The 17,761-nt window shown below is 40.5% G+C and overlaps 1 protein-coding gene across 1 annotated transcript in view; it reads right to left on the bottom strand.

Annotated features, from left to right (window-relative positions):
• Positions 1 to 17,761, bottom strand: part of hspa12a (heat shock protein 12A) — a 43,662-nt gene that overhangs the window by 2,535 nt on the left and 23,366 nt on the right. The window contains exons 4-11 of the mRNA XM_054600444.1: positions 14,820 to 15,006; positions 13,853 to 13,957; positions 13,264 to 13,380; positions 8,396 to 8,567; positions 4,452 to 4,538; positions 3,026 to 3,130; positions 2,667 to 2,925; positions 144 to 247 (exon numbers count right to left, since the gene is read on the bottom strand). Coding sequence (XP_054456419.1) covers positions 144 to 247; positions 2,667 to 2,925; positions 3,026 to 3,130; positions 4,452 to 4,538; positions 8,396 to 8,567; positions 13,264 to 13,380; positions 13,853 to 13,957; positions 14,820 to 15,006 — 1,136 coding nt within the window. The remainder of the gene's footprint in view (positions 1 to 143; positions 248 to 2,666; positions 2,926 to 3,025; positions 3,131 to 4,451; positions 4,539 to 8,395; positions 8,568 to 13,263; positions 13,381 to 13,852; positions 13,958 to 14,819; positions 15,007 to 17,761) is intronic.

The following is a 17,761-nucleotide window of genomic DNA, read 5'->3' as shown; positions in this document are numbered from 1 at the left end:
AGAAATGCTTGGCTGTAAATGAATCACTCACTGAACTATCTGCAGTCCCCCTGCAGACCTGGTAACTTGTTACCTTTGTAAACAGTGTAGGATTCATAGTTTTCCATGAGTTACTTGCACAACTGTGTTATAATGTAGCTTACTGAGATGTTGGATGATGTGGTCTATGGTGGGCTTGAAGAGGGAATTCATAGCTTCTGGACTCATCCTCAGCATCCCCTGAGACGACCATTTCACGAAATCCACACTAGGAGAAGATGTGAGAGTATAGGAATGTAAGAATGGGTAGGATTGAGTTCATCTGCATTCGAGTGATATGATCAAAAGCAATACTACAATATTTCTCAGCAAAAAACAAATCATACATCAAATAAAAATCTGTTCACACAGTGTTCAGTTAAAATCTGTTTAGAATCTTGTCAAAATGTTCATATGATACTATTCCACTGAAAGTCATCAAACTTCACTGTTGAATTGTGGCTTAGTGTTATCTGCAACAACAATAGTATATACAGTAGCCCAGACACAGAGTGTTTCTAACAAATAAGAGAACAATCCTTTGGATCTGGTGAAATGATTTTAACTTGGATATCTTATATTAATATAATTCAGAAATGGAATGGAAATCGAAGGCTGAACCAGCTGTGGACCCAGATCTTATGGTCTGAGCTAACTGTTAAGCAGTGGAATATACAGACAATTTTGGACAATCTGAGCTAACCTCTTTAATTGTGGCCTTTGTTCATTCACCTGACTGGATCTGGTAACAACACGACAAAGAGTCTACTGCCATACCAGCTAGCGGCTATGTGAGGGTGTATTTAGGCACAGCAGTGCCTTGAACTACATGCTAACATCAACTAGCTAACACCCTCACATAACCCTGTCCTGGATGGGTACAGGTAATTTACCCATCCAGCATTTAAATCGATCCTTTCTAGTGTTCTGAGGCCCACGAGCACCTCTCTCCGTGAGTCAGACTGAGTACTTCCAGTTAGGCGTCAGAGGAGCGGGGGAGTCTGATGGCTCCAGTTTCAGCCATATAATTGTATTTTAATGTTCCTCACTGGGGGAATATGAAAATACACACAGAAATGAGACACGGCCATTAAAATGTAGACTCCATGGTGGTCCATGAAGTTATGGTACTCTAATGGCTGGAAGTGAAACGTTTTATCTTCTCAGAGTTCTAATACTCTTCTTTTATCAAGTCAAGAGTTTTATTGTTTTATAAGTTATCTCTCCAGCGACCATGGCCTCCAGGAGCCATTTGTACCACACTTGACAGCATTAGCATTTACATGCATTTTCATTTATTTTTACATTTTAAATGTGCTGTAATCAGAGCGTCTCCCCTTTCTGTGGTCACATAGCCGGCCGGCCGCCTGCCGTTGAGTGCATGTTAGTGCTCAGAGTGTGACCTACTGGTTAGCTCAGGGCCTCTAATACGTGCATACAGCTGATAACGCCGTCCCGACCCTTCTTTTTAGGGCGTAATTAATATATAAGCTCTTTAAACTTTGAAAAAAACATCTATCTATCTATCTATCTATCTATCTATCTATCTATCTATCTATCTATCTATCTATCTATCTATCTATCTATCTATCTATCGATAGATATATCTATAAAGTGCCTCCAGTGTGCTCTGGTTCAGTTGGACATGCCCCGAAAACCTCTTAAGGGAGGCATCCTGATCAGGTGCAAGAACCAACTCCGCTGGCCCCTTTCTTTCTCTCAGTCCATACTTAAGACTGAGCCCAGCCAACCTACAAAAGAAAGATAATTTCGGACGCTTGTATCTGCAATCTCATTCTTTCGGTCACTCGTAAAGCTCATGACCATAGGTGAGGGTCAGAACGTAAATGTACTGGTAAATCAATAGCTTTACCTTCCTGCTAAGCTCCCTCTTCATCACAACAGTCAGGGACAATCTCTTTTTCACTGATGATGCCACACTGAACCGCCTGTCCATCTCACGCTCCATTTTACCATACATCATGAGGCTGAGATACTTGAACTACCTCGCTGCGGGCAGACTCAATCCCAACCTGGAGGGTGAAATCCACCTTTTTCTGGCTGAGAACCTTGGCCTCAGACATGGAGGTACTGACTCTCATTCCGACTTAACACTTCAATGCTAACAGCCCCAGTAAGTGCTGAAGGTCACTTTCTGAAGGAGCCAACAGAAACTCATCATCTGCAAAGAGCAGAACTGCAATCCTGAGGTCCCCAAACTGGATATTCTCCTCACCCGGCTGCACCTTGAACTCCTTACCAAGTTATCCCAACCTTGCCCGGAAAAGGGACAACAGGCCCCATTCTGGAGTCAGACCTGAGAGGGGCGCTCGCTGGCAAGTTCCTGGTGGCCAGGCCTTCGCACATAGGGCTCGACCAGGCACAGCTCAAAATATCTACATGGAGCAGAGATTGGCATTGGGGTCTGGTGCATTGTGAGTCGGGCGGCAGGCAAAGGCAGGACCTTAAGTGTGTTGAGCTATGGCATCACAGCCTGGCTCCAGACAAAACAGCTGTATGTTAATAAAAATAAAACAGTTTTGAAGGATAATTCAGCCCTCATCTTATCTTATACTTATGTCTTCCTGTTCAGTGTGATACAGACACTCATTCCAATATGTCAGGGTTGGTCTCTGGTATGTACTCACTTGCTTTTGCGAAGGGCGTGTTCCACGCTGTGGCCCCGGAACTTCTTGTAGTAGTCAATAAAGGAGAAGGGCAGGTTAATATTGAGGGGGTTGGTTCTATCAGGGGCTGCTGCCCTCTTCCGAGACTCAAACGCAATCATCAGGTCCACCCAGGCGGCCGGCCTCTTGATCTTAAACTGGTCAATGAAATCCTGGCCAAAGATCTTACACAATAGCTTCTCAAATTCAAAGTCAATGCCGAGGGAGCCATATGGACCACCTGGGAAAAGAAGGGATTACGATTATGAATCAAATAAAAACAAGATGAAACCTCAGCTGCATAAAGCAGAGAGAAATTATGGTATGGTATGCCCTGTTACCTGAGGCCTTATAGAGCTCTTTTAGGTGTCCCTCTGGAAGACGGATCTGATGAACAGTCAGGTCCACTGTTCCTCCCCCACAGTCCACCACCACATAACGGTCACCTGCACAGAGAATAACGGAACACAGTGTGCAGTAAGCATCTAAAATGCTTGTTATCTAACAGTATCCTGCCTGACAGGACTCACTGCTCTGGCATGTAGCTGCCTCTTATCTACCACTACTCTGTATGCTGTTATTAGGACATTCTCAGGGGAAGTTGGATGTAACTCTTTGGGACACTTTATCTTCTGGAACCAAGCCCTGTAGTGTCAGCAGCCCAGTGATGAGGTGACAAAAAAGAGAAACTGGATGAGGGAAAGAGTGGGACTCAGCAGTGGCTTTGGCAAAGACAAGATGGTGGACAGGAGCTAACAGTTTGGACATTCAATGAATCACACACGTGTTATAAGCATTGTTTGATTGCTTGACTGACAGCAGAGCCAACAGGCTTTGGCATGGAGAGACAACGTGAGATAGTACAGTAACTGTGTCTTACAAGTCAATTTAGCAGACTAAGGTTGGCTGTAGCAGGAAATAATTTAAGCTGTTCACTGAGCTACAGACGTCCAGTTTACAGCAGGGAATTTCCTCAGTGATATCGTGAAATCCCAAAATATCAAATATAAATGTTTCCCTTCTGGGAAACCTTTTTTTTTTTTATGAATTGTAAAGCAGATTTGAATGCTGCATGTAATTTACTTTCATCTGGACTTAAAGTTTGTCTTCTTAACAAGATGATGGATTCATCAGCGGAAACTTCCAACGTTAAAAAGCAAGTCATTGATTCATACTCATATTCATACACTATTTAATTGTTATATGTTAGAAGTATACCTATCAACAAATCCTTAAATTCTTGAAGAATATTTAGTTTTTCTTTATTCCTTCACGGTAAACAGAGAATAGAAGCATGGAAAAAGTATTGATGAATTGAAGTGAATTGAAAACTGTGTGTGCACAACTATGGTAAGTACAGTAAGTCTATAAACTGTGATGGATGTTAACAGACATTTTGCGTTATAACTTTACTATTCATCTTTGTTTTCTCTTCCAAATAAATTTGACTAACCTGGGAGTTTGTTTTCAGCTTGTCTAATCATCTGCCAATTACCAATAACAAGAGCTATGAAAATGAAGTTATAATAAACTGTAGTTTTACTCCAGGACTTTGGAACTACTTTTTGGTAAAACGACAATGAAATAAAATATCTCCAGATTGTTACAGTTTCCCAAAAAAAAGAACAAGCTCTATCTCTCCAAACTCAACCTATAATGCTAGTAGCTAATATGGCAGAAAAGCAGCATAGGATACAGCAAGAGCATTTACCCTAGAGGACGAGGGAATGGAAATCATATCAGATGAGTAAAAGAGAAAGACTCTACCTTCTTCCAGCTCCGACCAAAGTTCCCCTATGACATTTTCCACCAAAAAGGTGCGGCTCTGTCGGTTGCGCCGAACATGCTCCTTTGCTGGTTGTTAACAGAGAGAGAATGTTGTGGTGAGTGTGATGAAGCCGTGAAGCTCTGCTGTGAGGAGCTGTGTGGCTCATATACAGAGGTGTGAGAGTGAGGCAAGCAGCAAGCTGTGATGCACATGGATCCACACTGTGAGCAGGAATTATACATAGTATGATTTAGTTACAATAAAAAGTTATTTTATATATGATGTATACTTTCAGGAAGAGCTAAATTCAAATGAGATATAGATCATTTGCTTGTTCAACACATATATGTATACCAGTATAGAGATGACCATATGTCACACAAATCATGTAGCTCACAGTGTTACCATGCAGTGTAAGTGACACGTGACTCCAGCTAGAACCCCCCACCCAAAAAGAAGGAACCTGAAATAAAAGTTAGATTGAACTAAATCTAACGTCTCTGCAGGTCATCTTATCTTCAAAGAAAAATGCATGAAGGCATTAGGCAGTAGATCAGTTTTAGTTAAATGAACCAACTTGTTTCTGCAAAGGCGGATATGATTTTCTGAAAAAACGCATGATGTTTTTACGTATCTAACAAATAGAGAGGACTAGCACAGGCTGCTCAGGAAAGCCATGTGACCTGAGGCTGAGTGGGAGTAGCAGGAAGACCTGGCAGCAGTAAATGTCAGAGGGACATTTCCTCCTACACACAGGAAACAATACACAGAGAATGAAGGACAACCGTCCAACTCTCATTAGCCTTGCAGAGGGCACGAGAGAGGTCTAGAGTTCAGCCTGACATTACAACAGAACTGTAAAGGGATTTTATCTACAAATTGGTCCTGTGTGTTGTGTTTGGTCAATATATTAATGTACCTCACTCGAACAATGTTGCTGAAAAACCAAACCCAGACTTTATTATAAGACTAGTAGAAATGTTAAAAGTGATTTGGATTGAGCAGAGCTGTGTGTAACTGATTCCTACTGATGGTATGAACGTGTGTGTGCCATACGGTGACCAAACTGGGTTTTCATAGATTATTGCATAGTTTTGAATGAAGAGTTTTCATTTTCAGCTACTTCTGTGTGTAGTTGTGTGAATTGTGTGTAATGATATTAGAAAATTTGCCTTTTTTCAAAATCTTGAAAAAGCAATCGTTAAAAAATGTAATAAAACATTCACTGTGTGTGTCCATTTACACATTCATATCTATACATTTATAGAGACAACATACCCATATACAAAAATACACACACATAAAAACATACACCCATACACAGGCAAAAGCTTTAGGCTTTCCTGCCCATGGTTCTCCACTCTATCTCATAGTTCATGAAACTGAAAATGACATGGCTATCTTTATTCACAAACTACTAAACTGAGTTCCATTCAAAGAGCGTCCTTCTGGGCAAACGCCCTTCCTGTGAGACAACCTAATGTCTCGGCACCCTGAAAAGTACAATTAGAGGCCTGGTCCCTGTGTTTGTAGAGAGCCCTGGACAGAGTATAAAAAAAGAAGCCTTTCAATTTTGGAAAGCAAAATTGTGGTTTAATTCCGGTCTGAGGGCAGTTTGTAAAATACTTACGAAATGCAATCTATTGATTTCTTGTACAAGGACACAAATACATATCTTTATGTGTTGTAAGGACGACTTGTTTTCAGGATTTAAACAGGCTATTGCAACGCAATAGGAAAGAACAAATGATGAAAGCTTTCCTCTAAAGTGAACAAGTGCATTTTACCTTGTCACATGAGCTTTCATGGAACGTTTTTGTAATGTAATGTTTCTCTCAACTCACACACAATGTGTCAGTTTAGCAACAGCAACAACAATTTCAGTGTTCAGTGTTTCAATTCCTTAAATAACCCACTCATCAACCAGCTTTGTTACAGAGATTATATCCAACAACATCATCCTTTTACTCTCTAACAGGACTAATGAGATTCCAACAGGCTGCTCTCATGCTTTGGTCCAACATTCAAGCTTCCTCCTTCAATCAGACTGCAGCTAAAACCGCTCATCAGCAGGTCTGCTAGGTAAACTCACAGTATGGCATATGTTTTAATAAGACAGCCATAGACTGTAGCTGTAGCTCTAGCTGCAACTCTACATGATTGCTTTCATCTTATGTCTTAAAAGCAGAACCAGTTCACTAGCAAACTGGTGTACATATGTACATTAAGGCCTGATGGTGGTGCTACAAGAAAGGTAATATGTCACTAAGTCATTAGGAGCAGCTCAGATAGACCAACAAATAGGTCACAATCTAAAATCTGTCTTTTTTATCAGAGATTACAGCAAATATGTTATTCAGATTCTACTAAAGCTACTAAAGTATCCCATTGAAATACAACCAAGAAAACAACAGTGACAAAGGCAGACCTATGAAGACACACACAGCAAATGAATCAAAGTTCAGAGGCCAAAGATATCTGAGGATGTCTATTGTGAGTGAACATGGGTCTGAAGAGACTAGGAGGAGATGTGGCAAGGTGTCCAACATACAATAGAACCCACATCTTGGTTCTCTGAACAGAACTTTAGGCTCTTTGGTAAAGACATCTGCTTTACATCAGACATGTAGTCAACGTCTCACAGACCACCCCGGCTAATCCATTTTGTCCTGTTTGTCCTTCTTGTTTCTTAATCTGCAACCTGTAGTTTTTATTTATCAAATGAAAGAAAAACCCAATTAAATATATAATATTGAAGTATTTAGGGTCACTGATGAGTAAGAGGTATACGGACGTATTAAATTTATGGTTACGAAATCATGTACATTTTGGTAATCTACAGTTTTGCCCAAACTAAAAGAATAACAAATACAAAAATAAAACATGGAAAGATCCATATTTTAAACGTCTACTTTGGATAACCAAAGCTGACCTATTGAACCTGGGTAAATCTTAAGATTATGATATATTGTGATGGATCTGAAGAACAAAAAGTAAATAAAAGTGAAAGATTTGCATTATGGTAAAAGGGAAGTTAAGGTGGGTTAAGCTGTTGCTGCTTCACATGCCAAAACTGTGTGACATTCAATGTGCAAGAATAATGACAGAAACTAACTCATGGGAAGGATGTTAGGACTACAAATGTAATGGATTCCTTTTATGTCATATGGTTTATGAATCACCAGGTGATGAATTGGACCTTCTAAAGTAATACATTTCCACTTTATGAGTTAACTGTCACCCACAACTGATATGCTAAAATAGTAATAATACAATAGTAATTATTGCATTATTAGGTCTCAACGAGGGTCAGTTTCTAAAATAAAAACAGTTCATTCTAGCTGTAACCACTTATCTCATATCAAACAAATGCTGATGGTATGTTTATTACAAATAACTTATTATTGTTTCATATTAAATATATATTTATGTTTATAACAATAAGTGTATACTACTATAATGGTAATGCTTTCTAGGTTAATTGGTAGGTACTGCATTCATAGGTGTGATAGCTGACAACTGATTTCCTCCCAGCTAAAAAGCAATGACTTAAACTCAACACAGTTCAAAACATCAATGTGAGCTGGGAGAGCATTTAAAATCATGATGAGCTTGTTGTATTCTATAGAAACTAGTAAAAGAAGCAAAAGCAGGTGATGTTGGAAAGGAAAAAAAAGCCATGCATCTCTGTCTGGATTTAAAAAGAAAGCATGTTTACCATGACCTGGAGAAACTATGGAAGAAACAACAATCAACAGGAGAAAACAGCTGTATGTTACAATGTCAGTACTAAGTCTTAACAGAGAAACCGTAAACACACACACAGTGGTAGGCACAATTAATAATGACTGAAGCGTGAAGTCAGAGAGCATGAAGACCGCGTGAGAGCATCACGGTACGAGAACGTGCAGCAACACGTGATGCCAGTGTCGGTGCGACATACCTTGGGTCATTCCACTGCCCACGTTGTCGGTGGGGCTGCAGCCGTTCTGGGTGGTATGGATGCCCAGGTCCACCATCTGGTGGAGGCGGAGCTTGCGGCAGTAGATTGATGCTGCCTCTGGTTCTAAGGCGATAATCAGCTGCTCTGGGTTTTCACGGGACACCAGACCAGACTACACAAGGGAAGAACATGGACAGCATGAACTTTTGTTTCATCAACTTCTTTTCCACAAATTCCTTATGATAGTGACGTGTTTAAAATGCCCACAATACTGTCACAGTCCTGTGAATGGTTGCTGTGGTTTCGAAACAGCTGTATACGAGCTCACCTGTTTACTTCTGAAACATGGTTTGGTTTGGGACATTACATGTTGTGTGGTCTGTGTAGTGCCGACAGTAAACACAGTATTCCCACTGGTACTGACCACTTAGCCAGACACATGTTGTGTACAAAGAACTGCATGAATAGGAGGAGAACAAACCCCAGGTTTAAAGGTATCTGCAATTAAAAGCGCCGTGATGGGAGAAAACTTGAAGCCTGCAGAAATGACTGCAAATAGTCTCTGATAGTTTTAGGCTTTAAAAAGTATCCTGCTGAAACAATCCTAGCCCCTCGTTTTGTTTTTGTCAGAGCATTTGATTTAGGTTGTGTTTGGACATGGATATTTGATTGTGTTAATGGACAATTTATTGCCGTGTGTTGGTTGTATGCTGGTGTGTAGTACTCTATTCTTATGTTTTTGCTTGATTATGGTGATATGGTCTTATGTCTACATCGATATTATTTCTATATTTTGTCGTTGATATAAAGCACTTCAAGTTACCAAGTAACAAAATGTGCTTTATAAATCAAATTAACATTGTCAGAAGGTGTTGTTCAATAAGCCTATGAAGATACTATGATAACTTTAACTCGTATATGAACTAAATTGGATTATATGAATAGTTATTTTCTCTGTATTAAAGTCTGATTATGTAAACGGTATGTATGACCGGTGTCATTTACCATTTAAGTCATTGTCATATGAACAAGTTCCGCTGTTGATTATTTTCATGTTATAGTTTGAATGTCTTTATTTCATTAGCTCTGCAGTGGGGTGTAAACACCTGAGCTGGGACAGTGAGGCATCATAAACTGAAATACAAGTTAGTTTATGTTGAATACAGCACTCTTGATGGTGACGGCTACCTGCATGGATCCATCTGTTGCCTGGTCTGAATGTTCCTTGATGCGTTGATCATACTGGGAAATGTAGGAAACTATGCATAGAGTTATGAGGCTCCTTTGTTTCAATGTCTTCCTACTTTCTGAGTTTATTGGAAGGCTCCATTATAAAGTCCAATGAAGCTGCACTGCTTTTACTGTTTGAGAAATAAAGACAGAGAAGCCAGAGAAGAAATGGTGCTTGGTGTCAGCATGGGTGGATCAAGGGAAAGGGTTGCATCATGGCTCCAGGGGAACTGACGGATGATGAGATCAGAGGAGTCACTGGCTCTCTCCCTCCCTCTGTCCTCCATGAGCAGCCAATCAAACCATCCACACTGCCTGATGCTGAGTCACTGCAGACACCAGGCTTTCTCTCTGCCTCTGTGTTTTACTCCCATCCTCCCTCTCCCTCTGTCGGCTCATCCCTCCATCCCCACTGCAGAACAGCTAGCAGCTCTCCTCCTTTTCCCTCTTTCTGCCCTCGTCATTCATACATCCCCCTCCTCTCTTCCTCCTCTCTTAACTCGCACACCAGGGATGTGATTAGGACCAAAGGATGATGTCATTGGGGAAGACAGGAATCAGCCCGATATCGGTGCTAAACGATTTTACACCTTTTTTTTTGATGGAACCTTTTAGTTTCTTACCAGAATGTGAAGATTTTGCAGCTATGACAATTCAGCGGGACCATTTAAGCACATTTTACATCATCTGCTAGACTTCCTTTCTAGTCATTTGTGGCTGAGTTAATACATTATGCACTCACATCTCTGAACCACATATTACAGTCATTAAATGAGGGAACTCAAAGTGCAGAACTTTAAAGATAGCTGAATATGTGATCTGCATGTCCTTCATTACAAATAGTAAAACACTTTGGTCATGTGCAAGTATAAAAATACTACAAAATGCTACAACTCAAGTAACAAAAGTCAGCTTTACTATGATGACAGCACTGGTGTTATACATGGATTTTCTTTTGTTTATCTAGCTTATATTTGACAGCACTACTTGAATCTCAGTCACACTGAAGGACACAGGGCATGACATGATTGAAATGCTGGGTTTCAGCAATGAAAATTAGTATATCCTCTCAATACTCTCCCTCAGAACATTAACATCACACACACACACACACACACACACACACACACACACACACACACACACACACACACACACACACACACACACACGCACACATCAAAGCTGTCGTTTCCTCTGTCCTCCTCCAGCTGCTCCCCTCTTTCTTCACTGCAGACAGCCACACCCAGGTCACACACACTGATGGTCTAAAGATGACGCACACACACACACACACACACACACACACACACACACACACACACACACACACACACACACACACACACACACACACACACACACGTTTAAGATTCCCTGCTTGTGAGGATTAATGCAACATGAACAGGCAGACAAAGAGAAACTTGTCTGTCTGACTTGTGGCCCTTTCCACACTATTTCGTTTTCATTTTAAAACGTTTATCTTTTGCTGCGTTTGCACTGAGCGTCCACACTATACCGGAGTTTTGGGGCACCAAAAAGGGAGGAGTTTGAAAACGCTCCCGAGGACGGATAAGTTTGAAAACGCCGGGTTTACCTCATAGCATGGATGGTGGAAACGAAGAATTTTGGAAACGATGACGTAGGCTCTCGCGTTCGCTATTTGATTGGGTCTTAGGAGTTACAACGTGTTCTTCCCTGTTTCGTCACGCCCTTACCATGTGATCCTTTACGGAAGAATACAAACAACACCAGCCTTAATTACCGATCGACTACCAGGTTAATTCATCATGGATATCTGATAACAGGCCTTGCTGACCTTGTTGTCTTTACTAGCAGCTGTGGCGCAGTTAAATTCTGCATTTTATAATTCTACTACTCCCGACATGAGGAGGAAGCAGCTGTTATTGGAGCGGCGTGCCCTCCGGAGTGGACGTTTGAAGTCACGGATTGAGGCTTTGAGGAGGACGATGGACACAAAACAGAGGACTTTCCTTTTCTAATTAATTATTATTTTGTTCTCCACAACTATTGTGATGTTCAAAAATAACTGTCAAGGAACAAAGGCATAAATGCTCTCCAGCACGACAGAGACTTCAGCCACCAGCAGAGCTACGAGTGAGAAAACAGACAACAAAACTGAAGAAACGAGTGAGAGACGTGTGTTCACCAAATATATTGACCCATAATCTAGTAAACTTTGTTTAGTAACTGTTCATTTTAAAGTAAATTTGATGTCTGTGTGGGAGAGATAGAGCAAGACCTGCAGCGTTGTAACTAAGTTTGAAAAATAAAACTTCTAAAACCTTCCACAAAATTTGTCTGTCTGAGGTTATGGAGGAAGATTTTAGAGGAAGTTCTTAAGTATCAAGCACGACCGTTTTATTTATTAAAGAGTAGTGTAATCGTATTATCTGTAACCAAGCAACCAATGTACTTCCTGTTTACACCGACACCCGTATGCTCAGTGTACGTGAATAGTCATGTGATATTCGTTTTCAGGAGAGCTAGTCTGGACGCAAATCATTTCGGAAACGATGCTGAAACGCCTGTGTGGACGGAGATCGGTTTTGTTTTAAATGAAAATGTATAAGTGTGGATGTACCCTAAGCTGAATCGGTTGAGAAGCAGAAAAAAAAACCTACCTACTTTGTTGATAACTACATTTCATAGCAGAGGGGATCAGCACCTTACAGAATCTAAACTCTATACCTGATCAGATTTTATAAACCGCCCCTAATAATCCTTTTATAGCCAACAGAGCATACCTAATGCAGCACACTACCGTGTCATTTAAGATCTCCCTATATGAGTCATCTGAGACCTAAACACTGCCACTACGAGCTAACAGCTAATTTAAGTTCAGAGCCATTTATTCCTGGTTAAACCTCTGTTGGCAACTCACTACTTCATACTGAGTGCCACAAGGTTCCGTCCTGGGTCCAGTCTTTATGTTACCCCTTGGAGTCATCATCTGTAAGCAATATGTTCATTTTCAGTGGTATGCAGATGGCGTCGAACTCTGTACAGCTGCTGGCCCAAAATGTTCTCAAATCAGAACCAAACAGAGATCCTAGTTATTGATCTAAAAGAGCAAACAGAGCCACTGAGTTCCAGTGAAGGGATGATAAAAACATTCACAATAAGGTGGTTGTGATGGATTTCCATTATCGAGATAATTGGAAACATCGTCACATGAGTGACTTGAAAAAGCGTTCTAGCTTGATACCATAGTAGAGTAGTGAATTTAAAAATACAAGAATTATCATGTCCTTTTTATAACTGTTTATGCAGAGGGCCCTTATTTATATTCTATAATTTGATAGAATCAAGTGAGAGATCATACCATTCCTGTTCTAAGGTCTCTGAACTTGCTTCCAGTTCCCTCCAGGACACATTTTAAGATTCTACTTACCCTTGTAATATCACACACTGACTTCTTCCACATTGTCTGAAATGTGTTAGATGTGTTACCTTGTTGGTCCTAACTGCGGTATTGGTGGAGGGTTTAATATTGTTTTTTCTATGGTAACAATCTCATGTAAGATTTGGAATGAGGCATTTGCAAGCCAGTTATGGTCAGACTGAAGGGCAAACTGGAGTCTGGAAACATTTGTGAATGAAGCTTCTCTGCCTACCTTATAGGCAGCTTCCCTCATGAACTGCTTTGCAGGCATTTTCCAGATGGCAGGAACAGTGATCACCCATCTCACATCATTGTTGTCAAACTCACTGCCTGTCTGATCACTCAGCTCCTGCAGGAGGAAAAGTGAAACACAACCAACAGGTTAGCAAACTCATGGCAGGGTCAGTGTCACACTATGGGCTCAGACCATAGGTGTACAATGTTTTAGCAGCAGCCAGTCAGTAAACAGGGTCCTGTGCCTCCTGTCACATGTTCACCTATGTTCCAAAAAGTTGCAGCGAGCCACACTTCTCTGCTGCCTGGTATGTTTTCAGCGTTATGCTTTTCTTTGCTACTCATTGCCTTTTGATGCATTGTAGGTTCCCTGAGCTATTCACTGTGTCACAAAGTACCACCTGCACTAGTCAAATTAGGTATTTTTTGGATACTAGCATATTCAAGATAAGTAATTTGACCAAACTGAACACTGGCTTCGTGGTTAATGCTGGGATTGAGCCCAAATTCTACAGAATGTAAAAGAAACAATGCATTGTGTTTGTTATACAACAGAAAACCCACAAGTGCTGACAGAAGTATCTTACCTTTAGTGCTTGCTCCTTAAAGAAGGCCAATGCATATGCAAAGATATCCAGAGCTTTCACTCGCTTCCCATTGGCTGCATGGAGGTCTGTGTCGATAGACAGATTCTGGTAGAGAGTAGAAGACATCAAAGTTGGAGTTGAATGCAGGACATAGAATCTTCAGAGGGGAGATGACGTCGGCAATATTTCAGCTATCTTCTGTGTTGATCAAACATAATATATTTAATATAGCACTATATATTTTCTTCCTAGTGGCAGGGCTAAGGTTGTATCTCAAAGGCCAGCAGCCAGACTGAGTCCAAGTGTTTTATATAATTAATACTACTACAATATGTTGATTGTGGTCTGATTAAAAATGAGCTGAACCTGTTTTTTAACAGATTCAACAGATGAGCCCTCTCCCACTGACCCCCTAACAACCACAGTCCTCAACTCGCTCTTCAATCACTGCTAGAATCTCACAAAGTCTTTAGACATTTGTATAAATAGGAGGCTTTTTCCAGGGCGAAAATGAAAAGACCTTGAAGTTAAGGTTAAGGATCTGTACTTAAAATATCAATATTCATTCGAGTTGTCATGTGCGTAAAACTGTTTTACATGTCTTCAAATTTCACTGCATATTTAACAGGCACACTTTCTCCTGTTTAACTTATATGCTAGTACTTGTGTTTGACTTTATTTTTTGCACGATTCTCTGAACCGTGTGGTTTGTTCCTGTACTGCTGCTGTCCCCAATGGATTAATTAAGTATCTATATATATCTATTACAATTCCACAGCAGACACAGATGCACACTACTGATGGTAACAATCATTTTGACCTGCAGAGAATTATGGGCAGAAAACCAATAGAAAAAGTCAGCAGTGTGCTGCAGTATCAGCTCAGGCTCACCAAACTGCATCACAAAACAGAACAGTGGACAGGGTGAGACCTGCTATACGTGTATTCAGTGTGTTTGTTTCCTCACTGCAGTAGTGTGGAGCTTCATTTTGAATTTCTCCAGATAGAGCCATTGTTTGGACTCGCTGGGGTCCAGGTCATGGTAGAAGTCACGGGCCGCGTAGCCAAAACTATGGAACTTCCTGTCCGGAGTCAGCAGGATCGTGGTTGGAGTCTTCTGATTGGACACCCCAGGGTCCCCGCCTTCCCAACGCCTGTAAGGAAGTCAGGTATCAATGCATGCATCTGTATCTCTGCCTTTTTATTAATCACATACAGTCTAGTGGAGCCCCCATTTAACCACTCAAACTTTTCAGACTTTCCATCAATTGCACACATAGTCATGCTTCTATTTCAAGCTATATGCATAGTGCAAAGTTAGCACCTTTCAGTTCATGCTTCATGTAACATTCCCAATTAACTCCTCAACACTTCTATGAGGTTCAAATCAGTGGTTACATTCCATCAGAAAACCATGTGAACTTCTTTTGTAGGCTAATTGAGCTGCAACAGTATTTCTGGATGAATGGAGGTCAGCTATTATTAGTGTTATCTCTGTTCCTTGGGAGGTGTGTGATGGGATGATGGAGGCCATCTCAGTAAGAGCACCTGATGTGAAGAGCAACTCATTTGGCAGATGTGGGAAAACTGGATGGAATGGAATTAAGATGGAAATAAATATGGGATTGGTGGGATATCTCTTACATTTAGGAATGCACTGATCGATCTGCCAACGATTGAAACCTGCCGTTTTTTTAGCTGATCGGCAATGACCGGTGACTCACAGGTTAGTAACATCACAGCCGCACACAAACAATAGAATCTGCAGGTCAGATTAAAATAATCGGAAATGTCGGCCAACAAAATTGCAAAAATGCAAAATTGCATAAACACATAACAATTATTTTGCTGCTGTTTACTGTGCTGTTTGGTGAGTACCTGCCTTCCGTTTCCTGTTGATGCAGTGTCTGTCCCAAGTCTGTTCAGTAAACAAACTGTCTTTTACATCTTTTATTTATGATAACAAAGGCGCTAAACTCTAAATTCACAGCATATCTGATTAAGGGATGCCTCCACTAAGCTCTGAACATGGAGGAAGCTAATAGTGCTAACAGTGAAAACAACAGCAACAGTGAGGACAGAGCTAAAAGTTTTTACTTAATACGTAATGCTAATGTAATGTGTGTGTGAGCTACGGAGAGAAAGTGACAGTGGACAGTTTGGTAGCTAGCTCTGTCAGAGTGGGAAATGAATGCAATAAACTACATTAGTAATTAACCAAACTGGAAACAAAGTCGTAGGTTGGGCAGCAGAAGTCACAAAGCAAATTTAGTGCACTGCTGAAAATAGTCCAAAACAATGTTTGTAATGTAATGTTTGTATTTTACTAAACCTTTTTTAAAGCCCAACTATATATTTGTGACATTTTCAAGATTTTTAAATGAGCTTGTGCATCATTCAGTGTAACACAGTTCAATGTTTTGTGAGACGGAATGTTGCTTTTGGTTTTAAGTCAGAACACCAACAACAAGGGCGGCAGCATGCATTACTGCAGCCTGCCTTGCTGTCAGCACGACGGTGTTGCTGTTTTTCTGTATTGAGGGGTTATTACACCACCAATCAGGTTGCTGTTCCATGGGCTACCTTCACAACAAGTGAGGACAGCTGATGAAGGCTAATGTTCCGTCTATAGGGCAGACTGTCTCGTACTAGCACACCAGTACACTCCCCACCCCTCTGATACAGCTTTTCAAGAATTCTTTGCTATAAACTAAGACTCTGCTCCAAAAAGGCAGCCTCTGTCCAGCCGTTGTTTGGGAAAGGGTTCCATCAGAGGAGAGGCTCACCCAAACTAAATAATCAGGGGAATGGAGAGGTTTTCACTACAAATCTGATCTGAGTGAAAGTTTCTAATGCATTGTATCTACTGACTAGAGTTAAGGACCAGTGTGAATGAGAATTGCTCGGGCAAAGACCCAAGACCTGGATATTTGACCCCTTCAAGCTTTTCCAGAGAAAATAATACAATTGTTTTTATAAAATGTCAACAAGATTGTAATTAGAGACTCTGCCTCCTGAGGGTTTTTAGGGTGAGAGGGTCTGAAATTGCATGTTCTCAGTTGTCTTTCACAGTGGTAATGTGTGTGACTTTCACAAATAGTAAAGTTCAATTTTGAAAACCCATGCTTGGATGGTTTCATTTTTATTATTATTTTGACTATGAGGATGCAAAACTAAGTGTTATTATTAGGGCTGGGCAAGTTATTATCGCGTTAACGCATTAATTAATTAACACCGACAATTATTCTATCGCTGCAAAGTTGAATTTTCTTATCACCAGAGTACTTCGAGTCTGAAGTATCACTTAAATGCAATACACATCGTTGACGCCAGCAAATCACCCAAACAAACAGTGGAGGGAGGCTTCGGCAGACTACGTTGGATGCAGCGTGTGGGAGAAGTATAGATAAACAAAAGCAAGACAAGCCTACAAATGCCACAGCGAAGTGGACAGATACAAACTGCAGGCCGATTAGTATTGTGGAAGATGTCGTTCTGAGGAACGTTCTTAGGATCGCAACGAGCTTTGGTTTTATACTTGATTTGATTACATTAATGCTTAAGTTGAGATTTACAAGAAATATTTGAACTGTTACTGTGTAAAGGGAGTAGGCCTACTGCTGTTAAAAAGCACCTTATTTGTTTAAAGTGTTTGCAAACCAAATGTTATTTCACTTTTGTTCATATAGCATTACTTTTAAAATAAAAGTGCGCAATACACTTTTGAATTCATTGTTTAATTTTGCGCATAACAATGCGATTAATTGCAGAAAATCGTGCGATTAATCGCGATTAAAAATTGTAATCGTTGCCCAGCACTAGTTATTATCTTTCCTTTCACTGTCTAAAAGTTTTAAAAAGTAAAGAACCCACTATAGAATGTTGAAGCTTTGAGGTGTCTAAAAGAGA

The sequence above is a fragment of the Anoplopoma fimbria genome, chromosome 6, assembly GCF_027596085.1.
Source record: "Anoplopoma fimbria isolate UVic2021 breed Golden Eagle Sablefish chromosome 6, Afim_UVic_2022, whole genome shotgun sequence".
NCBI lineage: Eukaryota > Metazoa > Chordata > Actinopteri > Perciformes > Anoplopomatidae > Anoplopoma > Anoplopoma fimbria.
The sequence above is the reverse complement of the archived record's forward strand: the minus strand, read 5'-3'. Positions and strand labels throughout refer to the sequence as shown.